General features: G+C 33.9%; 1 protein-coding gene across 1 annotated transcript in view; it reads left to right on the top strand.

Moving 5' to 3' along the window:
* Positions 1 to 26,870, top strand: part of CFAP47 (cilia and flagella associated protein 47) — a 285,559-nt gene that overhangs the window by 22,874 nt on the left and 235,815 nt on the right. Inside the window, exons 19-27 of the mRNA XM_034074649.1 lie at positions 1,050 to 1,127; positions 1,632 to 1,776; positions 3,360 to 3,454; positions 13,437 to 13,609; positions 13,773 to 13,782; positions 15,856 to 15,934; positions 16,619 to 16,719; positions 17,895 to 18,054; positions 25,184 to 25,376. Coding sequence (XP_033930540.1) covers positions 1,050 to 1,127; positions 1,632 to 1,776; positions 3,360 to 3,454; positions 13,437 to 13,609; positions 13,773 to 13,782; positions 15,856 to 15,934; positions 16,619 to 16,719; positions 17,895 to 18,054; positions 25,184 to 25,376 — 1,034 coding nt within the window. The remainder of the gene's footprint in view (positions 1 to 1,049; positions 1,128 to 1,631; positions 1,777 to 3,359; positions 3,455 to 13,436; positions 13,610 to 13,772; positions 13,783 to 15,855; positions 15,935 to 16,618; positions 16,720 to 17,894; positions 18,055 to 25,183; positions 25,377 to 26,870) is intronic.

Genomic DNA, 26,870 nt, shown 5'->3' with positions numbered 1-26,870 from the left:
AGTCTCTCTGAACTGATTGATACTATACCTTTGGCAAGCTGTTGAAACTAACTTGTGGTTGTCTTCAGAAGATCATATAGGCATATCCACTGCTTTTATGATCTATATTGGAGCAGGACTGTAACACTGCAGTGTCTTTAATTTCTTGACATCTTTTTGTGGTCATCTCAGAGGTGGATTTACTAATAGACTTGATTTGATGATGGGAGAGCAATAAACAACAAATCCTATTTTGTTTGCTGCATGCCTGCTTCCTGAACTTGTTCCTGGTCAGATAAGTGAGAATGAGTAAAAGGATACTATCATGGGGCTGATCTTTGCTACCATTTCTGACTGTAATCCTGGATTCTCCATCTTCTGTGGCTACCTACAGTATGCTCTCTAAAGCTAGTATACATATTTTTTTCCACTTCTAAACCAGATTTAGCATTGCTCAAAACAATAGTATCTACTTTGTACCAGGATCTCTGTCCAGCAGTTTGTGTTGTAGTATGCTTTCCAGTCCTGACAGCTGCTAAATAGATCTAACTCATCCACTCAGGTTAAATCTAACCCAAACACTTATCTTTCTCCTGTTGGACTAAACTGTTAATCTAGTGACACAGACTCCTGCAATGCTATTTTTCTCTGCAGAAAACTGGTATTTCCTAAAAATTTGTGGGTTTGTTTTTTTTTTTTTTTTAATCGACAGTTACAACCATCACAAGTATGATGTGCCACAGAGGCACGACTAGTTCTTGTTTGAAGCCACATCTCACTGGAATCTGTATATAAATGTCCTGTAAAATGAAGATATTTTCTTTACTCTTTATATTTCCATAACAGAAATGCATGATATTACAAGAGCATATTAATTTTCATTACAAATTACGTTGAATGTCTTTCTCCACTCATTGTCTCTGGGGTGGGTAGGTTGGTTAGTTGGTGTCTTTTTTTTTTAAACAAAAAACCCAAACCTTTTTTTTTTTTCATGCAACTGTGACTGATTTGGTGAGAAGTTTACGTTAAAATAACCTTGTCAATAATCATGCTTTTGTCCACTCACCTAGGTAGCAGTGCGAAATTCAGAAAAACTAATGCTTAGGATTGGTGGATTTGTAGAGGTCCCCGAAATAAACATTGATGTGGTAAGTATAAAAAAACGGTAGCAATCGGTAAGATTGATAGTGTCTTACTTCCTGAGAAAATTATCAAAGAGAAAAACTTTGGAGGAGAAATTAAAAACTATATTTACGTATACCCATTGCATTAATGATAGCTGACAGCTTTAGGTTTTGTACTTGAGAATCTGGAAAAAGCATGTAAAAAGGGAGAGGATTTCCTTAAGGGTAGTTATAGGGAGGGGGAAAAAAAAATCAATAAGTGGAAAAGGAATCTTCTGATCTCTTTACTGAAACATGAAAAATTTTCTGATGGTGTAACAGACTTATGTATTGGATTCTTAATTGTTGCATTTTATATCCTGGAAAGATTTTGATAATAAGAGTTATTCAAGACAGTTGGTTAAACAAGGCTGCTATTGTGTTAGAAATTATGAATCGTTGAACAATTATATTTTTTTCACACTCTGGTAATGTGCTTAACTTCATAGTGCTTTGACCCTTTTTTGTTTCTCTTCTTTAAATTTACAGCAGCAGTTTGACTTTGATGGTGTTTATGTTGGTGCTACAAAATCAATTCCCTTTTTGCTGCAGAACAAGGGACATGCGTGTACCAGAGTGGAGTTTGACTTCCATAAATATAAGGATTTTGAATTGAATGCTAATGATGAATCAGGTATTTGCTTTTGCTATATCAGAATTTTCATTACATAAAGAATGAATAATGGTAAGATAATAGCTGTAAAGCTGTTTCTGGTATACAGATTTTCCAGTTTCAGAAAATCTAAAGCAATTATTTTAAAGATGCTGCTTAATATAAATTAAGAATAGATACTTTGGTTTGCCTGTAAAATAACAATTGGCAAAAAAATAAGCATTTGGAAAATGTCAGATTGCCTGTAGGGTTTTTCCTCCCATTTTTTTTTCTTTTCATTCTTTGTTTTTGTTTTTCTATATTGTTTAAGGAGTGTTTAAAAACCAATCTGAATACCTCTCACCAGTTAAAATTAAAAAATTAAAAAAACCCCAACCAAATAAATCCAAACAACTATACTCATTTTCTATTCACGGGCTCCTACCCACTATTTAGACGATGTTTATCCTTCAGTTATTTCATCATCAGTATAAGGGTCCAGACTTCTCTTTTTCCTAACAGTACAGAGTGTTTGCAGGTTAATCACAGGACCTCCGTTCAGAGGTCAGAATGTGCTCAGAATGGCATTGGGGCAATATTGCTATTGGGGCAAGGTTGCTATTCGTTTGTCTCTTGCTATAATTACTGCAGATTCATATACTTCGTTGCTACTCATCCCTTTCCTACTTCAGTACTGGCATCTCCTTTGCTGTTCTAATGTCTTTAGTCGGGAGAGAATTTTGCAGCTCTGCTTATAGGGCCTCTTGTCCCTGAAAGCTCAGAAAATCAGAACTTTTTCTTTTGCAATATAGTATTATAATATTTAGCTTTATCTTTACGTAGAACTATGTATGGATTATAAAAAAAAAATGATCTGACAAAAGCAGAAGGGTTTTCTTACCATGAGGTGGTAGGTGAGGGATCCTAGCCAGTCATCTGAACTTGGAAAAGAATTGTAAGACTATCTGCAACAGCCAGCTATCCAGCATGGGAATCATCTTATTGCACATGATTTCTACATCAGAGTTTGTGCTTGAAACAAGTAATGTGACAACCAGTCAGGTCCAATACTGTTCAAATGGTGAATATTGGATGAACATTGATCCTGGTGTTCCAGCATGTATACTGATCTCAAAGGAATGTTATCTTTGTTGGAAACCCATGCTTCTCCCAGTGCCTTAAAATTGGACATGAAAGTCTGAAAAATGCAAGTCTTATTGGTAAAGTTGTGTGGATCATGCCTAAAAGTAATTTGGAAAAGCAGCTTCAGCCACCTATTTTTCTCCTTGTGATTTTAATTTTTGTTATTTAGTAAACTGGTTTTGCCTGACACTTTTAGTCAAAGGTAAATGACAGTGTTGGTTTTTTTTTGTTTGTTTTTTTTTTCTGAAACACTAGGTTCTCGCAAATCAAAAGCTTAATGAAAGTTGCTGGTGATTAGCACAAAATTACCCTTACAGTCCTTATGAGAAATACTATATTAATTCGTAACTTTGTCAGAAATGTTTACCATACAATTATATAGATACCTTATGCTGGAAATCACTTTGAAGTACTACAACTGTGATCAAGTTGATATTTAGAGTAATGACATCTGTAATTTTATTCTGAATTTTGTTTGACAGTGTTTGACAGCTGTTCTTCAACGCCTTATACGTATTCAGTTAACTTAAAGGGAAAGTCAGCTTTGCAATGCTTGTTGTCCTTCATGCCAAAAGAGGTAGGTTTATGGGTGGTGATTATGCAAAATTAAAATTGTGGTCAGTGATATTTCTACAGTGAAAGAATATAGGCATTTTAGATTCACGTTTTAGTGTATGCAATAATTTTATAATAATAATCCAATTCTTAAGAAAACAAATTCTGAAATAACCTTTATATAACTTGCAGCTTTCCTAAAACATTTGCATACATGAAGAACATACACTGTATCAATGACTGAAAAAATGGAAAAGGTCTGAACTTAAATTGAATTGCATTCATTAAATCATTCAACAAACAGACAGCCATTTTATTTTTGCAGTTAGTTGTGCTTCAATTCTCATAAGACCAAGGGAGTACAAAAGTAGAGGAGTTTTATGTGCCGTAAAGATTGGCATAGTTGCTTTCTGACTGAGCTATTTCAGGGAAATAAACTGAAGATGTGAGACATAGTGGGTTAGTTTTAAATTATGAAAACAGCATTTTATTGGCAGTAGGTGTCAATAGAGAGTGCTACAGCAAATTCTAATTCTAAACTTATGGAATAGCAATTTAGAAATTGAGGATTTGGGGTTTCTACATATTTGGAGAACAGTGAACTGAAAGAAAACTTTGCTATTATAAATCAGCTTCAGAACAAGCAGCTGGGGATCACTTCTATAGCACATAAACCTGTTGCATTAGCTGATTTTTTTCCTTAAAAAATAATATCAGAGACAATGCATCTTGAAAGGGTTGACAATATTCTTTTCTAATTCACCTGCCCTCCTTTTTAGCACTTTAGTTTTTGAATAAAAGGGAATTCTTTTGTTCAAAGCATCACTCAAATAATATTTACATATTACGGACTGTGTCTGGTAAAACTGTGATTTTCTTTCTCTTATTACTGTCAGCTTAGATTCTGTGTACACGTGGAAGCTATTGCAAAATTACTGATGGGGTGAATTTATAGCACATTCACTACTCTGAGATGATTTTTCCTGACAGAACATGAGTTAATAGATTAATAAAAAATGAGATATTTCAAACCAAACTAATTTTCTCCTATAGCATAGCAGGCCATGAGGTTAGGGGAGAAGCAGTAGATGTATCTTGCATCATTGTCAGATGCATTCTCATAATCAAGAAGTCAGATTTAGACTAGGTTGAAAAGTATGTAATTGCTTGCAAAATGGTACCTGCAGAATATCACCAGTGAGCTGTTGTCAAACTGGAGAGAAGATCAGTAAGGAAAAATACTGACATTTTCATTTAAGTAGGAAGGGTCAAGCACAAAAGTTTAGATAATGCTGTTGGAATAATCAACGTATATGGTATTATAGATCGCAAGTTGAACAAGTATTATGAGTAGAGGCAGACATCATAGTGATTTGTGTGAATAGGAATAATTTAAGTAAAGCAAGTAAAATATTCTAATCAGTGCAGTTAACACTTCAGCTGCAACACATTTCTCAGTTTAGATGCCACACTTAAAGAAATAAGTGTGAAAACTTCCCTTGAAAAGTAAGTCCGAAAGAAAACCCTGGAAATTATCAGAAGTCCAGAAAGCACAAACTGTGTAAAAAATTAATGTAACTTCCAGTAGCTTGTGGAATATAATTTATATGGGCTTCTTCACTGCAGTAGATAAGTAATGAGTAGTGGGTTTAAATTATGCCAGGATGGATTAGATTAGATATAAAAACTCATTGTAGAGAAAAAAAAATATTGAAATAAACTACTTAAGAAGAAATTTTCATTGTTGAAGAGTCTTAAGAATGGGTTGGAGAAGCAGCACCAGAAATAATTCACTCTGTCCCAAGGGGATGAGTAATCTGGCGTCCCAAGGGGGTAAGTAATCTGGCAGATAGTCACACTTGTCCATTGTAAAATCATATTCTAGCAGCATGTTTTTGCTCCAAAGGTGAAATTCTGTCCCCACACAGGCCAGTGTTAAGGCTCATAGTATGGTACTCCTTAGTGGCTGTCTTTTGCCAAGTGTGAAATTCAAACCAATTTAAAATAACCAATACAAAAGAATATAGATTTTTAGCTTCAAATGATGAAATTGGAGTGTGGAAATGCTCTTACAAATAACAAGAAGTACATAAAATATTCTAGAGCCATGTAAAACAAAAATGGGGAAAAGACTGAACCTTTAATGAATAGGTATATATTAGTACTGTTCTTACAGACAGGCTTTGAAACTTAATTAGTTTTGCTTTTTGTTTTACCAGTACAGTACTCTGAGATTCATATTTCATTTACAAGAGTAACTTGTTGTAACAGCCTTAAAGAACATTTTCTTTTTCAGTTTAAAATCGTAAGTATTCAACAACATTTTAAACTTTTTATTCAAATTGAAAGATTGTCAACAGAAATGAGAAACAAAATGCTGCTCCATAACTGCCGATTAGCTTCTAGTAAGCCATAGATATAACACTAAAGAAAGGAAATGGTTGCTTAAACTGTAATACTATTTTGTAAGAACTTTTCAAATCTTCCAATTTGACTGGATCTGCTTTGTGGGTACTCTTCTTTTTTTAAGAAAACCGACCACCCCACAACTACTGTAGAATATATTACAACTGTTGATTACAGATTTCTCCACAGGGTTATCTGATGTCACCCTTTTTAATTTTAAAACTCTGGGTATAAGGTGTGGTTTTTTTTTGGTTTTTTTTTTTTTCAGTCTTGAGAGTAATTTTTGGCAAACACAAATTCAGAAGTAATGGAATAAAGAATTTCAAAAATGAAATCTTCCTGAGGCACCTTATGCCTTATAATCAACTAATAAGTGTTACTTTCATGAACTGTCTTTATTTCAGTTGCCTATTCTCTCCACAGGCTCACAGATTTTCTGTCTTACTTGGCCCTTAGTAATGGGTAAAGCTCACTGCACAATCAGTGCTTCCCTTCTGCTCAAGTATTATTACTGCCTGCCTGTTAGGGGGCATCTTACTCATTGCTAGTCACAACATTCCCAAATACACTTGTGACCACCAGTGGGCTGTGAGTCCTAAATTAACATCACTGGGAGTGAGTGCAGAATTGATAGCTGGCACTGTCAGATAGCACGGATAATGTTAAATGAAGTTAACTTCAGAAACTAAATATGTTGCCCAGTATGGCATGACTAAAGAGCATCTGGAACTGCATGTACCCCTAGGATGCTGTAGGTTACTCCTGCAAAGTACAATACTAATAAAAGCATAGTTGTGGTCCAGGTACCAGCATCTCTTGTGATCAGAAACTCTCATTAGTTACTGATTCTTAAAACATCCACCACTGGATCTAAGTTCTTTTCATTCTACCTCACCTATATTCTCCCCTTTTCTCACCAGATTTCTTCCTTCTATTTCCTGGATTTCAAGTCTTGAAAAAACTGTAAACTTCTCTGTATATTAAACTTTCCCTTTTCAGTTTTCATGGTTGCAAATGCTATTTCCTGCCTCTGTACTTGAACAGCTGCTTCCCTGATCTCATCACCATTTTCTGGGCAACTGCTCTTACCCAGCTTACCTCCAGCTGCTACAAACTTTGTATATCCCATTGGGTCACATTCTTTTCTGTCCACCTTCTGTTTCTACTAAAACTGCCTGCTGTTGTAGTTGGTACTGACAACACTACCCAATATTCCAACAAAAATTCACTATATCAGTTCAATTGCTAAGAAAGTAGATACTAAAACTAAGGAAAAAATGAAGCAAAATAATACAGGAGCGCTGATAAAAAAAATCACAAAAACATGAAATAATTTTAGTATGCTTTAGAATTTTACTAAAACTACTTGGATTATTAATGTAAGGTTTAAGTAATTTAGACTTGAATGCAATCTTGAATTCTTCTAAAAATCAACTTGGCAATAGCTTTCCTTCTGGCTCAAAAAGCTTCAAAGCAACAAAGTAAATGCATAAGAACTCCAAATACCTCCTACAGTTCTCCCTAAACCTTGATATGTACAAATACATGTGACATCAAATGATGCTGTTAGAAATGAAGTACATTGCCATGGTTATAATATAAAAAAAAATTAAGATAATTCTCCCAATATTCTAAGTGGTAAAATGAAGTCATTGTAGATAAGGCTAGGATGCTGCTCATCACAGCCTGGCTCTGCATTCCTGTTGTTCCAGTGTCTCAGAAGGTGTTAGAGGTGATGGGGGTCTCTGCCTCACTGGAGGAAGTTTAATCTTGGTGTTTGTTGGCCATGAAAGTGACAGCAATATACAAAAATATATATAAACTTGTAAGCTAGTAAATACTTACTAGTATTCCTTTTCCTATTTATATACAGGCCATATGCCACTTTTCTTTCCTGCTTGGACATAACTTCAACATGACACACTTCAATTATGTTTTAGGTTTTTTTTTCACTGCAATTTAAAGGGGTTTAACCAGCTGAATGTCTGATAGGCTAGGCAGGGTTCTCTCATTTCAGAGCTGAATAGAAAGAAATTTTCTGGTAATTAAACAAAAAATCCAACCAAACAAAACTCCCTATAACTACATGGCCAAATATCCATAGCACCTAATTACTAGTATTATTGTTTATAGATTGATTGCTAGCAGTCATTATTTTTGAACTGATTTTTAAATTGTACTGTCCAAGAGGCATAGAAGCATGGCTTTTCTGTTTATAGTTCTCTTTCTGCAAACTACCTGTCCAGATAACAATAAAAAGCACCTCACCTGTGGTTTTGTGCTACCGCAAAACAGGCACCATGCAGTCACTTTAAATATATGTGTGTCTTTGTCCCTCAGCTGTTTCTGTGTTTCTCCAGGCAGGAACATCCATCTGCTAGCAGCAGTCTTGTAAGGAAAGCAGGCAAAACAAAGGGCAGGAGTGTACTGCTTCAAAATTAATTAGTTAATTAATGAAGTAATTTTATTTATTTATATATTTAAACCCTGCTGGAAAACAGCAAATTGTAGCATCTTGGAAAAAACACAAAATACCCAGCTGTGTAATAATGAAGCCTACAAGGGCCTTTGATTGAAATAAATGCAGCAAATAACACCTGTCAGAGCTTATTGCCTAAGCTTCTTGTAGAGAAGTGACAGGTGGTTTTGGCTATGATTTTTCTGGCATTTTTAATGATGTAATTTTTATTTTTTTTTAAGAAAAGAACAGAATTAATGATGTGAGAATGAATTCTGTGGAAAATCTGCAGCTGTGGAATTACAGGGGATTGCTGGTGCACCTTCTCTGACCATATACAAGCAAAGATTTAATTTTATTTCAGTGTTTTGAATGAAGGCTTTGAATGTTAGTTACATTATTCATTGTGAAAAGCTGCTTTATCTGTGATATAAAGTGAGGGAGTTTAGGCTGTGTGAAAGATTTAAATATGTTTCAAGAAAAAGCTAATGTTACATCTGAGTGTAGGTTGAGTATATATACAATATACAGTTGCAGGACAGAAGCACTTGGTTTTGGAGCCAGGTTTAAATTTGGATCAAACAAGTTTTTTTTTGTTTGTTTTGTTTTTTCTTTTTCTGATGTAAATTTATTTTTCTCTCCTTGTTTCACTGTTGAATCTGTGTGTTAGTGTTGTGAAGAAACATTAAAATCAGTGTTTAGACAAAAATTCAATGACTTCTAATGCTTCAAGATATTTAAACAGTTGGTGTGTTACTGTATGATAAATACAAGAGTATTATCCTTTACAGATGTTTCAACGTAATTTTAAGTTTCAAATTAGCTTGCTGGCTTTCTTACAATTCCCTGTGAAGTTGTACTGTGAAAGCAAGTACTGTAAATTTAGGGAGATGCCACATACTGTTTGTGCTGATTAAACTATATGATTCCTGGATTTAACAGCAAAATTTTTACTGAGCCTTGAGAATAGATGATGTATTGCAATGATAATTATCAAATTATATTTTTAATAAAGCATAAAATATATTGTTGCATTGGGGTAATTAGCGATAGAAATGAAGTAACCTCTTTGAAAGTATTTTTGAAGATAACGGGTTTGGTTGGTTTTGTTTTTTTTTTTTTACTCTCAGATTTCCTTCCCTTCCACCTGACAGCTATACTTGAGTTTATTTTTTTATGCATAAAAAACCATTTTAATTGTCATGGTTGATGGAATAGTTGTTCACCCTTTTGTTTCTTTATGTATACTGACTATTTAGGCCTGAGGCAGGAAGCCATTCAGTTGTGTTCACTCACCAGTTTTGGACTTAGAGCTACTATGCACTTTGTATCAAACCTATTTCACAAACTCAAATAAGTGTCTGTAGCAGGGCTTTCTTGATCAGACAGATTTCTTGAAATCAGCAACTTCTCTTTGTTTAGCAATTCTAGCAAAAAAATTTAAAGGTTTTATAAAATGCTCTCTACATGAAAGTATGCAGGAATATCAATTTTATTTAAAGAATTGTTATCTGCTCATGGCAGGCTCCACATGCATGTCCTTTGCTGGCAGATTTTGGAGGTATTCTGTATGAAGGCATTACAAAAAGCTCATTTGTCTTACATGACAAGTCTTTTTAAGGCTTGTTTTGAAGTATTTCTACTGCTAAGACAATCGCTTTGTAGATGATGCAAATGTGCATAATTAAGCGTAAATCAAGACAGGAAAAATATTTCTTCTAATTTTATAAACATGCTTGAGTGTTTGTGAAAGAACTCTCTCTAAGGCTGATTGCTTCCTGCTCCTCCCTCTATTCTCTGGTTTATGAAGTTAAATGCAGCTGCACAAAAATATCTCAATAGATAAATAACTGTAAATTGTCAATAGATTATTTAAAAAGCAGCTGTAAGTCCAGCAATAGTATAATGATTTTTTTAATAGTCATTAATTTTTTTTAGTATGCAATCTCCATAATAGAAATTTCTCTCATGCAAATTTCAGAGATTAAACACAAATAGCATTTCTTCTCTTAAAATATATATAAAAAGAAAAATAATTATTCTACTTGCAAAGTTAAGTAAAAAAATATAGTTTTAATTCTGTTTCACTAACGTGTGTGTGTATGTGTAGGAATCACAATATGATTTCTAGGTATATAGACTTTTAAAAGATTTTTTCATTTGTATACAGCGTAATGTGTAGTTAATGATGTAAAGATGAATGAAACAAAAGTTCTATGGTTTTTTTTCTCAGTTATGTAAAGACATTTCTAAAAGTTATGTTGGTTCTGAATTTACACTATTGTACTTCAAAGCAAATGTAGGTTTTCAGTGAACATTATGTCCTGCACATAGTGAATTGTCTTGCACACATTTGGTTTTGTTTGCCAGTTCTTAGCAAATAAAACCCTTGTTGCATAGTGAGACTAAAACAAATTTTCCTGATAGTGGGGTTGGAAAACCCATTTTGAATAGCTGCTCTGAGAGAGGGATAAAGGGATTCTACCGTTAGTTGTCTGACCTAAACATATTAAACATAACAGCACTGATGAAAAATTGCAGTGCTAAACTGAACTTATTTGCATATCAAACGATGTAAGGATATCTATTATAGTTTAGGCATTTAAATCAAAGAATCAGAGCAGTTTGGCCTGGAAAGGGCCTTGATGATCATCTAGTTTCAACACCCCTGCCATGGGCAGGGATGCGTTCCACTAGACCAAGTTGACAAAGCCCCATCCAGCCTGGCCTTGAACATTTCCAGGGCTGGAGCAGCCACAACTGCTCTGGACAATCTGTGCAAATGGCCATTACCAAACTTAAAAAAATTCATCATTATATTGTTACATATGTTACACACACTACAGATGGAAAGTATTTCCCATCTCTTTTTTTTTTTTTGTGGTAGTTTTTAATGTAGTTCTTGATGTTTCAGCTGTTAAATCTGCCCCTGTGAGGAAGTACCTGCTGGCTATAGGGAGCTGTCAAGGCTGGGAGCAGTTCTTAGAAACTGAGCTGTGCATTGAGATGTGCAGTCATCTTTTCTCTGTTGTCTTTACAGTGATCCATAATGCATGGGAGATAAGCTGGTTATTTATGCAGCATTTTGTATATTACACTTCTGAAGATATGTTCTGGGTACACTATACCCAATATAGCAAAATTCCCATACAGCTGAAGGAATGTAACAGAGTCTTTGTGTTGTGTCTGTGTTGTGACTATTGCATGAGATGTTTGATCCATTGAGTCTTGCAATCTCTTTCTAGTATTGGTTCACTTTACATATGTAAGTTCTCTCTCACATATGCATTTTAATAACTAGCAGGGTTACAAAATAAACATGTATTCAGCTTTTCTCTATCAAACTTCTCAAGTTGTTGGAAATAGTTGTGAAAGATTTTATTCTTTTTTTAGGTATTTCAGTCTCTAAATGCAATGCTTATTACTTTCTACTATAGGAAGAGATAGTTGTTTCTCCAAAACAGTGAAGAGCCACTGTTAGTAATGTGAAATCATGTATTTCACACATACTTTGAAGTGTAAGGAACTTCTCACACTATGAAAAAAATATCCTTTTCAGTCTAATTTTAAATTATGTGTTTTTATTCCACAAGAACATATTTTGAAGATGTAACTTGATGAAGTATTTTATGTGGGTGACTTGATCTACCAAAAATAGAAGGGTATCTAAATAAAATCAGGAGATTTTTACTCAATCTTTGTTTATGACACACCTTGAGCTTTAGTTACTTAAACTCTTTAATGGCATTCACCATGTCAATTTTGAAAATTCTGTTATTTAATCTAATAATTACCAGATTTGAAGTATCTATATCAATCAAGGTACTGTGGAGACCTCTCTAAGAAAATTTTCCCTCATCCCATAGTTTCCTCCTGCTAAGCACAAGTACAATATACTCCATGGGGCTCAGTACACATCTTCCTTGCCAGGAGTTCGTAACTGTGTGTTACAAACCCTGCTGGAACTCCAAATGGTTTAAGTATTGTGTACTTGCTTCTCATTATCTAAGCCCTGTGATGATTCTGTTAGAGATGGTTATGTGCCTCATGCCCTAGCTTAGGACAAAATTATATTTTTCTTTCATGTCATTTTACTCACTGCCACCTAAGTGAAAGTGAAGCATGATGCACAATTTTCTGCAGTTTTGGAAAGCTTTTAAATGATTCATAACTTCTTTATATAGCTGCTTTTACTGCAAATTTTAGCAGCACACAGATTTTTATAGGCCAAAATCCTTTCTGCAGTTTTCAGTGGCCTTCAGGATGAAAACAGAATTTAAGGACTCCAACAGTGATTTCAGTGCAGAAGTTTTGTCTTTAATTCCATTACCTATGTAATGGCTACCTATACCTTCTTTGTCTGGAGAGCATACTGCTCTAGAGTGTTGATCCTTGGAAAGAAAAAGCAAGAGGCAAGAAATACCTCTGTGGAAGTGCTGTGTGAAATCAGTTTGTCCTCTCAAGTGCAGAGTCTGTTAAAAGGAGGAATTAGTATAAAACATTCTTTAAATTCGAAACCCCAGTTCTTTGGAGATGTGATTGCAGAGACAAAACTAGCATCAAAAACATTGGAATTTGAACTCCTGGAATTTTGAGCTGCTCGATGACAAAGATGTTAAGTAGAGTTTTTATTTGTTGCTTTTCTTTTTTTTTTTTTTTTCCCTGGGGTATCTCAATTTTTAATTCACACTTCACCATGATCTCAGAGCTCATTTTGTTTATTCTAGATATGCTGTGACAGCTTTTTAGGAAGGCTTTCTTAACTTACATAGTTTTGTTTTTCCCCTCTTTGCTCACGATTATGCGTTTTAAACCGCTGCTCCCATCTTTATTCACTCAGGAGAGTGGCTGGACAGAAGCGGAACACAGGGATTTACCAGAAGCCTTATCTGTAGCTGTGCTGATAACCCTGCTACTTGTAGACATACAGTTTTTCCACAGTGGTGGAAAAAAATGGCAAGCCACTGCTTACTTAAAGGGCTGATACTGGCAGGTCATAAACTATCATCTTACTACCATCAAGATCAGGTCCTAAATTAATTTCAGTAATTCTTCTGAAATGGTAATACCAATCAGATGGTTCAAGAAGTACCTACAATTTCTTTGGGAAAGTGACCACAGTGATACTTTTGTCCTTTAGGTGGCGGCATATGACTTCACTCTTCCAGTTAAATCTCCTCTGACTGAGTTCCCGTTGGCGCAGACAACCCGTGGATCTGTAACTTCTGTGAAATCTATGCAGCACCTCCTTGGTCCTTCACCACAGATGGTGACTGTGGCTGTTCCACTCTGCAGAGTTAAAGCAGTTGGTAGGTAAACTAGGGACTTATGCACATGGTGGGTACTTATGTTTGTAGTGATGTTTTTGCTTGTAGTCTGACTGCAGAGGATTACTAGTTAAAAAAAATTTCCTTGATAATTGTATAATATGTAAATTTTTTGGATACCTGCAAAATTTTCAAATTGTTATTCGTAGTTTTAAATGTGTAAGCCTGAACTTTCTTTACATCATTATGATGTGCTGGAATTAATAGAACTATTTGTCTGATGAGCAATAAAAAATAGTTTACTAAAACTCAAGTTTTGTTTCTATTGACTCATTATTATTTCTAGACCTTAATCATGCAGACCTTAGCATTTACAGCAGTTCATCTGAAAAGTGTGGAAAGGTAGTATGTAATTTATACTCGTTTTTTTCTTTACCCTATCAAAACTAGGAGCTTTAGCTATATTTAAAACTCCTTGAAAATGCCTCTCACTGGCAGTGATCCAGTTTGAGAGAGCAGGTGGTAGTGTAGTTCATTTGCTTTGGTTTTCTTTTGTATGCAGAACTGCATCCTTCTTCTGGCCTGTCAGTTTTTTAATGGCCAATGTTACAGGCCATTTGCCTGCAGCAAGAAATTGATATTTTAAATGACTCTTCACTGCTTCTCTTGAAAATAATCCGTGGTTCTCTTTAGTCTCCTGTCTGATCCTTAAGTCATGTAGACCTACACATTGTGAATTCTTGAATCCACTAGCTTTCCTCATCCCAGTTTTTAATGTATGTAGTCACTGTTCATTTGACTTAAGTTCAGAGTATTTTCCTGGAATGATGTTTGTGTAATATTTAAACATCTTGGGAGCGCTGAAGCAGGTGTGGCCAATTAAGTGCATAATGTAGGATAAAAGCAGCTCCATCTTTTTTTTTTTTATCTATGGCTTGTATTTTTCTTTGTCTTTCTCTGTAGGGCTTTAAATTAAGTTTCTCTTTTGAGAGCTTTTAAAATATCAAAGAAATCTGGGAGACATTTAGATTCTGTGATGGAAGTAAATCAATATTAAATACTTCTAAATATCTTTAGTTTAAGAACGTGTGGAATAAAGATAAATGTACATGAGAGTATTAGAAAGCATGTCTCTAAAAAGATGAATCAAAGTGACAAATTGCTAGTACAGAAGTTATGTAACCTGAAGAAAAATAAAATGTTTATTTCTTTTTCTCTTTCTTTGTGGAATAATGAATAAATTAAATCAATAAGTCTTGCTAATAGATTATAATCCTATGTACATGTTATTACAAATTTGTGCTTCTGCCACATAGAATTTCTTCAAAGTAACATTGCTCTTACTTGTAGGCCAACAGCAAATAATCATACTATTAAAGTGATTATATACTATTTTCAATTCTATGAAATAGTTGAAAAAAATGTGGCTTGTATTTAAATTTAAATATTTGAATTACATTCTTACTGGGAATACTAGTGGACTGGGAAAAGGGGGAGAAGTCTAAGAAATGTCTTAACCACTCAGTATGTCACATGATCATACAGATGCAGGTAGCTTGCCAATTTTTTTGTACTTTTAAAGAGAACTTGATAATTTTATTACATTTGTGATAACTTAAAATTTATATCTGTTACTGATTCATTGTCACAGATTATCACTTTTAAAACTAAAAGTGGGCTAAAATGCATCTTGCAAATTCTAAGTTTTGGTTTGACAAGTCAAATTCTTTACTGCTTTATGGCACTTTCCATTAAGTATTTTATTTTTTTCCCTGTGACAATTTTTTGTGGTTGACTGGGATTCAGACTGCACAGAACAATGCAGTTGCTACTTAAATCAATAGGTTATATCTGATATTTGTACTAGGGATTTTTCAGAGAAAAGAATCACAATAATCTCAGAGTGGTCAACTGAGACCACTCAGTTGAAGTTTTAACTTCAATGTAGTTGATGTGTTTTCAATTTATCATGGATCTTTTTTTTATTTTATTTTTAAAAAACAAAGTTTGTAGACAGTTTCAGCACCTGGGTAGGAAAGAGTGTCTCTTAAATACTTGTGAGATTTTTCCCTTGGAAACTGCTTATCAATATGTAAGAAAGCACTGAAAGAGTAAAAAAGCCCAAAGCAAGGTAGAAAACTGAAGTGGAAAAGTACAATCCCTACTTCAGGCAGACTTAAAGAGGACACATTATAAATCTAATTGACCCCATGTGAGCTGTTTCTTCTTTTTTTCATGGGCTAGATAATTTTCTGCCTAGTCTTTTGGTCATACCATGTTTTCCTTGTGCAGGCAGTTTCTGAGAGACGTGAGGAATTTGTGAGAGAACAAGACATAGTTGCATATTCGTGGAAGCATTCCAGCAGATTAGGTTCCTACTTCGAAACAATATTAGTTTATATGCCTGTGATTTAGGAAATATGGATAGTATTATTGTTTACCTATTGTGAGATATGTGATGAGGAAATTCTTCAGGCTTTTTAGGAGAAGAGAATTGAGCAACAACCTTCATCACAAAGTCTGAAACAAAATTGTAGATTTTAATAAAAGGATACTTTAGACTTGCTAGGCTCATTTACAGCATCAATCAAGATGCAGAATGAGGCTATGGAAAAATATACCATTATTTTTCTAAATTGTCCCTTTAAGCTTCATCCTTTGTGACACTTTCTTTGTTGCAGCTATCTGAAATAAAGAAAAATGCAATTTATTGCAAAATATTTCAAGTCTTTTCTGATTATTATTGCCACAAATGCATTCATCTTCAGTAGAAAGATCATGTGGGTCTCTGTTTATAGAATCTTTATATGAAGAAGAGATGCTGTAAGTCTGGTAGATGTAAAATTTAAATAATGAGAACGTGACTAAAGAATCATAATAGGACAGAAAGTAAAATCACGGTAATTTTTTATATAACATGGGAACAACAGAAAGAAAATACAGCTTTAAAAAAAGGAGAGAAATATTTCTGCAGAAACAATGATTTTATGAAGGGACTTTGAGGAAATATTTGTCAAAATAATGCTGTATAAACAAATTGTTTTTTTTCCAACAGCACTTAATTCACCACTGGAGTTCTCCACAAGGGAACTTAAATTTTCACAGCATTCAAGTGGCTTATATTTCAATATTGCTGAGGAAAGTCTGAATTCTCAGGTATGTAATCATAAGTTTTGTTATAGTTACTTTTGGCTATAGCTTCTAATTAGAAATGACAGAGAAAAAGAATACAGATTTAGAACTCAAAACTCAGTCATGTTTGAAATACATGGTTAAAATATATGAGTTTTCCCATTCTTATTTTGTTCGGTTTTATTTCATGTTTTTCTTTTTGATCATTAGAAATTTCCAAAACTCAAAACTGGTCTTCTCCTGACTTTCTGATAAATGGGAAAGCATGGGCACTATGAAACGCTGACCATGAATTGTGTAAGAAATAGCTTCCTCACAAAGAGTTTTGCTTACACTAGTAAACTAGGTAGTGACGGTGCGGGAATGCATTTGGAGTTCCATGATGGCCTGTACCGTTAAATTGCTGTCCCAGTGTGTTGCGTGGTACAGCTTTAGGATAATTAAATAGGATAATTGAATTGAATAGGATAATTGGCCAGTGCCATTCTGGTTTGGAACATACAGAATTTGTCTGTATGAATGCAAAATATAATAGACCATAATTTATTTTTTCTAATTCCCAAAGTCTTTGTTTAGAAATTGTAAAAAAATATTGTTGGCAAGGATGAAAAAACTTGAAACTTTTTCAAGTGTCTTCAGAAAGTAATGATAATACAAAGTCAAGGTCTTTTCCTAGGTATGGATCTGTTAGGAGATGAAAGAGTAACTCTGAGATAAAGGAAAGGAAATATTTGTTGCTTCCACTCATCAAATTAAGTTGAAATAATGGTTTTTGAAAAACTGTTCTGAACTTCTTGCTTTTTCCACATATCCACCTGTAAATCTAGATATCATGAGCCATGTATTTAGTGGTTGCTGTGCTTCATCAGTAAAACCTCTTAATTTCTGTTTGGCTAAGCACTCCTACTATGATCCTTTCATCTAGTTACCTTGTATAAATGAATTTTTTATTCTGGAGAGAAAGTATTGCTCTTTACGAATTTGGAGAGTGACTGGAAAGCATCTTGTCTGAGCTGATAGCCATACTCATCAACTTACATTTGTAATAAACTGGGCTTCGTTGCTTTCTAGTGCTTTCTTGCTTTTTCTCTGATCTGATTGCAAAAAGAATGCTTAGGATAGAGCAATATGAAAAGTACCATGGTGTTTGTTGCTTTGTTTCTTTCATCACGTCTTCTTTCTCTTCAAATATTTTACAGAATCTTGACCTGAAGAATATCTCAAGGCAACAGTTAACATGGAAAATAAATCGCGATGATGCAGTCAAAAATACAGAAGAAGATATTTTTAAATTTAGTTTGCAGACTGGATTTCTTGATCCTGGACAAAAAATCAGTATTACTGTAGTCTTCTGCCCTTGTAAGTAATTTTCTGATTTTTTCACAGATTTGTTTAAATGACTTTTTATGATGAATCATAACTAGCACTTGTTTCGATTAACTTCCAGTTGAAATGACTAAATAATGAACTGAAATGACAAGAGAAAGGTTTGTTGTGGTTCAAAGAAAATAAGACAGCTGCAGAATGAAAACAAGACATGGAATCACTTGATAGCATTGTTTGAAAAGTCTGGTTTGCACACATAAAGCATCAAGTTTTGCACATATCAAACATCAAAGGCTGGGATATCTGAATTGTTTTCATTGCTGGTTCTTCATGTGCATGTAGATTGACTTAGGTACTAAAGCTTTCCAAGAGTACTTGGAACATGCTCAGTCTTTTTTTCAAAATAGCCATAATTTAGATAAGAATGATTTTTTTTTGCCTCAATAAGATACAAGATCACATAGCCATGGCATTTTCAGAGGCATCTGCTTGGGCAACAGACCGTAAATAAAAGATAGATTTCTAACAAAACGTGAGAGCATGCATGAAGATAGTAATCAACCGCATACACCAGATAGAAATGACATAACATGATTATTAGGAGTTCACCTTCTTGCCAATCAAGTATTCACGCTAGAGAGTAAAGTAACACTATATTTGACTTGATTAAGTCCACTAGCATATCCTACTAATGCCTACAGAACTCAGTCATTTTGACAGTTTTAACTGGCCTACTTTTGAGGCCCCAGCATTCTCAAGGGGAAGAGAAGTTCTTTTGTTTGTTGGATCTGATCCCAAATCAGCAAGTGAGCATCCATGTCCTAAATAAAGATGTTGCTGCTATTCTTTATGGTAGGATTAAAATCTATAACCTCAATTAAGCACTGGAAATAATTCAATATAATTCTAAATAATTTTTAAAAAAAAGTATAAGAGCCTTGGCATGATTCTGTATGATAAATTGAGAAGACTGTTTTAAATGTTGTCCTGCAAACATATGAATATGCAAGAACAGGATTTAATTGCATGAATTGCTTGGAGTCTCTTGCTATATTTCAAAACATTTTTGTGTTGTGTTTTATGCCTCATTGGTAGTTTTGTTTTCAACTTATGAATCACATCAACTTGTGATTTTGCCTCATGAAGTGGAAAAGTAATTAATAGATAATGATTCTTTTCAGAATTATTTAAAAGGTCATTTATTTTAAAATCTTCTATTTTTTGTTTGAGTAGCAAATTCTGACTCTTCTAAAATAGTATTTCTCTGTGCATATAATACCTGGAAAGTTTTTGACCCAATTAGTATCTGTAGTTGTAGTTCTTACACTTCTGAGCTGTCAATGAGGCATCCATTTAGAAATATGTTTTTAAATTACTCTATTACATATTGCTACAAATTAAACTGCTAGAAGAAAATTAAAAGACATTTACTATTGGAAGGGTGAGCAAAAATATTTACAGCATTTTTCTGTCTTTGATGAGTCACTTTGTCTCTGATGCTGGGGAGGGACTATTCATTAGGGACTGTAGTGATAGGACAAGGGGAAATGGGTTGAAACTTAAACAGCAGAGGTTTAGACTGGATCTAAGGAAGAAATTCTTTACTGTGAGGGTGGTGAGGTACTGGAATGGGTTGCCCGGGGAGGTTGTGAATGCTCCATCCCTGGCAGTGTTCAAGGCCAGGTTGGATGAAGCCCTGGGTGATATGATTTAGTGTGAGGTGTCCCTGCCCATGACAGGGGGATTGGAACCAGATGATCTTGAGGTCCTTTCCAATCCTAACTATTCTATGATTCTATGATTCTCCTATATTGCTCTGAAGTAAATGGCAACCCCCCTGTTTTTTTGGCTCTGAAACATTTGTTTATGAAATAGCCATAAAAATGTGTTCAAAGCAATAAGGATTTTTTACTACTTGTGTTTTATTTTGTACTTCATGTAATCTTTGGTTTTGGAACCAAATGATGTGATCTCATTTCATCTATGCAGGTGCTCAATCAATTTTTAATGACAACTGACATAGCTTATCAAAATAAGATACACAGAGATGAACATGTTTTGTTAAAGGATTTGTTCTGGGAGCAAGAGGAAATAAAAAATCCAAGGATACTAGGTGAATTGAATGAAAAAATTGTTCCAGGTTCTGAGAAAATATTGAAATATAAAAATCAGGAGGACTAAAATAGTGAGAGCAGGATTACAAGAAGATCAGACAAAATGCAGAGAGATATCATAGGAGAAAAATCTGGAAGTTATCTCTTTTTCAGATTTCTAGTATCACAAAGTTTTAGAAACATGGACTTGGAATCACAGTTCACTTAGGAAGCAGGTAAGGATCTAGTCAAAGCACATCTGAAGAGTGTGTCTAGACAGAAGAAAGGCTTTTCATAAACTTTTGAATTTTGATAAACTGTTGAGATAAAACTAAAAGGAAAAAAATAGGATAAAGAAGTCAAGAAACAGAAACATGTTATGACCCCAGTTCTTTGGAGTAAGAACGTAGAGGAAAAAAGAATGAAAATACAGAAGGTTGAAAAGCAGAAAAAAAAAACCCCAAACTCTTAACTTTCTGTTATTCCTTGAGATGCAAGAAAAAAAAAACACAGCATGTAGTTTACCTTTAAACTTTTACATTTCATTCGAACATTTTTTTCTCCTTTCATAAATTTCTGCTTTGCTTGCAACAGGGCTTTTTTTTTCCCTGCAGTATTTCAGATAATAAAGCCTACAAAGTAATTGTTGTAATTTTGAGAAGGTATTTTAGTAGATATTTTTACAGTGTGTGCCTATAATTAGAGTAATTTTGGATCATACTGAAATAACCATTTGTGAAAAATACACATAAACATTTTTGTCTGCTTTGGATTTCAGAAACAAATTCTAATAGGAGACATAATAGCTGTATTTTGCATTGATTAGGTTAATATATATAGCTTTGAAAAGAAAATTGCTCCCAGCAATATTAGACTTGGATAATAAAAAGAACTAATTTGTATTGGCAGATACCTGGTGATCTTTAGGGCCTTTATGAGCACAGGGTCTCATTTGCTTCTTCTTCTAAGTACCACTGGCATTTGAGAGAGGAAATAAAAAACATAAATTCTAATACTGTTTTGTGCAGCAGCTGAAGAGGCATCATGTAATAATAAATAGTTAAAATGATCATCCATATTATGTTCCATTTAGGTATTAATGTAATGATAATGCATTAAAATTACTTGCATGTTGCAAAGACTGTGAAGCAGAGAACAGCATGCGAATAAAAGCCAATATTTTGAATTACTGAATAAATTGCATGTTTAAATGCAGATGTGTATATTCAAAAATATGATTGACAAAATAAATTCAAATGACAATTACTCGTATTTTTTCTGTATTCCCATTTCTTTTATTTATAGAAAATCATAAATAACTGTAAAAATTAATTGCCCTTGATTTCATTTTCTAAGTATTTTCCCAAAATTTATAGCCTACCTATAGTTATACCTTCACTGAATACAATTACTCTTTCTTGTAAGAGAACATTAGATACATCATAACCCACACAGGAGGCCTAGTTAATGAATGTGGTGCGCTATTGGCCTCCATAGGTTTGTACTGCAAGGTTGTAGAATGTGGGGGTGAACAACCTTAAAATGAACTTTGAGTACACGTTAATTTGTTTACATATAGTACAACATTTATAATAGAGTGCTAAATACTATAGTAAGGTAGTGCTAAATACTATAGTAAGGTATAGTATTAAAATAAATGAAAGAGTTTATATAATGTGTGGTAATACAATGCTACCCATTAAAAATAAATGTACTAAATTTAATAGAGATTCGCAAGAACTGAAGGTATATTAATGTGAATATCTTCTGCTGTACTATAGTATAATGAATCAAGAGTATATGAGAAATTTCACTACATCTTATTGTGATATGAAAAAAAAAACACCAGCAACATAGTAAGTTACAATAAATCTGTGCTCTGGAATCCTGCGTGGAAAAATACCCAGAAATGCACCTGTGAGTTACCAGGAGGTCAGTGACCCTGGAAGATGTGATGATTATGTGATGGGTACAGATGACCATTCTTCATTGACACCCATTTATGCTGAAGGTGTATATATGCAATAAGACTTGAATTGTTGAAAAGGCAAAGGCACTAAAACTAGATTGAAAGTGTTTATTTGGGAGACAAGTGGGCAAGTGCAGGAACTGAATAATAATCTAATACAAACTTACGAGGTTGAGAAGAGCTGCTGGTGGTATTACTTTCTTCCCACACACTCTCAAAATGTCAAACTCCATGCTATTATATAGTTAAAATTTCTGGAGGAATTAAGAATATGGAGAGCCTTAAAGAGGTGGCTGTTCAAACTTCTTTTTCTCACTTTTAAAAGTGGACTGAAGCAAGTGAAGTGAAAAGTATGGGAACTTGAAATGTTTCTCCTCCAAAAGTGTTTGAGTAGTATTGACAGGAGAACTTGCATATGTTCTGATAAGTATATAACTGATTTTTGGCAGAAATGTGATCTGTTTATGTTTCTGTTAACAAGGAGTCTGTGTAAAGTGTATTTCCAGAATATCATGCTAAGGAATTAGGCGTTCTGAACTGGATGATTGAAAATGAAGCAGCTAATGATCACATACACTTGTACTTTGAGAGAAATTGTGTTTCTTTATTCTTTTTTTTGTAATATTTTTTAAGGTAAGGCAATGAATGCTTATTTCCCCTCATAAATGTATCTAGAAAATACAAAGGAGAAATTTCCCATATAATCCCACAGATTATGTTAGCCCTTGGCAAATTTAGATTGGCATATTTGTAAATACCATCAAATCTCCCTAGGGAAAATTTTCACATCTGCTGGACTACTTGTTGTTTGCCCTATAGAAATTAATGGTGGTATATAAAAATATCAGCAGCCCAAGATTTGAGAGTAGGCATGAAAGGTGTGATTAATAGAATAAACTCATAACTTCAGCTGTTAGTTCAGGACATAATTATTACTTTCAAAGTAATATATTTAACATAAATTATCCTGAAAATGTTGGTCCTAGGTGTTACAAAGTAATAAAGTTAATGAAATCATTCACCTTTTTGTCTATGTGTCTGTTTAAAAAAAGGACAATATCTCAACATCCTGGTGTTTTTGACATAAGCAGTACTATTGGCTTACATATTATGCAGAATTTTGAAGTTAGTAAATGTGTGGAGCTGAACAGAGAAGCACTCCATGTTCTGCCTTCTGAGCGCATCACAAATTTTATTGCAAATACATGTGATCATATAGTTTCTGGAATTTTTAGAATTGTTATGTGGAGTATGGATTAAAAGTTTATATGAGGAAAGCTTAACAGTATTCTAACCTAAATTTTGAAGATTTAACTTTGGAAATATGTTAAATAAGAATATTTTAAGATGTGCGTTAGTGAAAATTTAATATTCTTTGGTACAGACATACTCCCCCCTGGGTTTTCTTCCTCCGTGGTGTTCTATCCTTATGGCATTTATTGGTTATGACCTTTCACTTTACCATATATCATATATATGTATGAAGATAGGACACCATAAGTATGGTTAGTTACAGCACACTTGTAGGGCAGTAGACTTTTCGAGCTTGGGAGTAAGTTCCATAGATCTTTTCTTACAAGCATGTCAGTTTTCATACCTCTCCATGACTTTTTCTGATGCTCTCTCAACTTTCCCTCATAAAAGGGCTGTGTGCCAGAAAAGAGATGTGTTCTTGCTGTATCAAAGCCTATACCCTGGTTTTAGCTGCAAGCAGGACAGCCTAGATGCACAAGCTTCTTAGCCTTCTCAGCAGTATTGTCTCCTAAATTTGATTTCCCTGTAACAGGGAATTAGCCAGATGTTGTAAACACTGCAACCAGTTCCCATTTAATATTTTTCACTTTGCCAGCTTTGTGTTTTCTGGTCTGAAACAAAGGGATCTGCAGGCCATATTCTGATAAGACATCTGTGAACTTCCTCTTTTGTTATCTCCATGAGGAAACTTTCTCTCATAAGGAGGGAGTAAGGCAAAATGTTTTGAAGACACTAGGTTTTCTTCTTTGTATATGTAAATAATGGCAGCTCTTTCTCAGGCTGTAAAAATAACTGTCTGAGGTAATCTCAGAAGTGTTCATAATTTTTATTTTGTTTGGGGTGATACATGTGCTCATACAGACAAATAAAATAGAAAATTATTTGTTTTGTTATCTCATTCCTCCTTAATTATTCAGTGAGGATGTTTTCATACTTACTAATCTGATGACAGAAGGAAATCAAAAAGAAAGGTGTTTTTCTCAAAAATGAAAGTATTAAATTTTTGGGTTGTCCTACAACATATCATGTAGATTTATTTCTAAGTACAAGTGTTAGTTAGTTTGCCCTTAAAACTGTGTATTTTGCTAGCTGTTGAGCAGGTGGGAATGAATGAATATTTAGCAAGTGATGCTGAATGATTTGAAACACCATTTTGGTAGTGTAACGATTGTGGAAGAAATCACCTTGCTTCCTGTATCGGTAAAAGAAAATATGCTTTTTCCATCCTAGAGAAAAATGCCATACAGCAGATAGCAAGATAGCACAAGGAGCAGAACACATGGACATGGGAGATGCTCTCAGTGGAGGGTAGGACCTGTCCTGCTGGCTGTGTGAGGCTGACTTGGCAGCAGTACAGGTTTTATGGTCATCTGTTAAAATGTAGCGATTGCCATCTTAAAAGGCACCAACCTTTTCTTGCCTTGGAAGTCAGATGCTTCTGATATTTATTCCTTTATAAAATTAGCATTCTGTGTATTCATTAGTGTAAGTTATGACTGCAATTCTTAAAATTAATTGCATTGATGTTATATAAAAGTTATATTAATACAATAAATTAAGAACTCGGACTTTGAAAATTTTTTGTCAAATTAAACAAAATGTGGGTTTCTGGTTTGCTCCAGGCAAGGGTTATAAGCTTTCTTAATAAATAAGTCTTCGAACACAATTGTATCAGCATACAGTATTTACTGTATATTAAGCTACATTTTGAGGAAGAAAGCAATACCAATGACTTTTTAAGAAACCAATCAACCTCCCTCTCCCCCCAAGCCTCGCCAAACTCTTTTAATTGCATATGCTTGTGGTTTTATATATATATACATATATATATATTATTTTTTTACAGCTTGTCCTGGGACATACGTATCTGAAATGTCACTTTGTCTAGATGATAATCCATCACATTACAAAATAACATTGTCTGGCACTGTGAAGTCACCAGAAATATACTTTGATCCCCCCTTTTTAATGCTGATGCCAGTTCCTCTGAATGTAAAAACCGAAACAGCCATCAGTATCATTCCACAAGATTATATAAGGTAAGAAATCTGAAATTTATTGCAGAAAACTTGAATAATTCTTGGAGTTTGATCTCTTCTAAAAAGTTAATTAATTTGTTAGTGAAGGTTAGTGTTGGTTTTCTGCTCCGTAGAGGAGTCTGCATATTTAAGAGAAAATTTATGTAACTAATATTGCTGTACATTCAACAAGCTCATGGTCTGTCCTCAAAATAGTCTTGCTTCATGAAGTAACCATCTTCTGAGAGATTTACTCTGACATATGCTTTTAAAATTACTTCGAATAGCACAAAACTGAAAAAGAGAGTTCTACCAAGATTTTTTGTTAAACTTGGCTGATAGCAAGATCATAGTTATATTTGTTTTTTCACATTGTGATCTGATAAAATCTTTCTATTGTTTTAGTTTCTCTACTCCATAGGTTAAAAAGCACTGCTTTGAAATCTAGATGTTTGGGCAATTGGTGGGGTTGTGGCTCCTTTTTTGTATTGTTTTGTTTTTCTTTTCCTAATCAAGATTTTACTATCAAAGATGAGAGCACAAATGTTTTGATCCTGTCACTTAATATAATAAGCAATCCATATATTTTAAATTTTTCTGTAGATCACCCACTTTATCCTGTTGCTTGAATTGAAAAGAGAGCCTTTTTGTAATCTTCATACTATATAGCATAACTCAGGACCACACCTATTCCAAATCTTAGTATTTTAATCTTTTGAAACACTTTTGTGTATATGTTTGTTGGATAAGATACACCTTTTCTATTTGCAATTAGGAAAGAGCAGTAATATTAGTTTGTTATGTTGCTTACATAGGTATTGGTTTAATACCTGAAGAATTGCAGCAAATCTCTTTTAAGTTGTACATTAATGAAATTAAATTTGCTTTCAAATGATTATTGTCATATTTTGTTTGAGTTGTAATATCAAGTTATTTCTCTAATGTCAGTAAATCAGTACTGAACTGAAAGGGTTTCATATGGGTCTGGACTGGCTGCCCTTCTCTTTTTAGAACTGGAACTTAAAGTAACACAACTGGGGAAAGCATCTTAAGTATCTTAATGAATTTCCCCTTAATATTTCTGTTTCAAAACTTGCCTTAACTGTTGTGGAATAATGCAGTTTAATAAATTATCAGTGAAAATTTAAAGTTTAGAAAATCTAAGGTAAGGAAGTAGTTGTCCCTGCCCATGGCAAGGGGGTTGGAACTAGATGATCTTGAGGTCCTTTCCAACCCTAACTATTCTATTCTATGATTCTATGCTCTTAGTAAAAATGGCTCTTCATTTAGATGTTGAACTATTGTGGGTCAGTATAAAACATTCAGACATGTGAAAAACAAAATTAGCATATAAATGCTAAAGGAATATTAATCCTTTAGTTTAACTTGATTTATAGCTCAAAACTCAAGTTATTATTCTGTATGTAACTGTGAAAAAGTTTCATAAATGTGTGAATCTGTGAATTTAACTTTATTACTGTCATCCTGTGAGCTGAAACATAACTACTGTTTATT

The sequence above is a fragment of the Melopsittacus undulatus genome, chromosome 2 (genome assembly GCF_012275295.1).
Source record: "Melopsittacus undulatus isolate bMelUnd1 chromosome 2, bMelUnd1.mat.Z, whole genome shotgun sequence".
NCBI classification, from domain to species: domain Eukaryota; kingdom Metazoa; phylum Chordata; class Aves; order Psittaciformes; family Psittaculidae; genus Melopsittacus; species Melopsittacus undulatus.
This window is presented reverse-complemented; position numbering and strand designations above follow the sequence as displayed.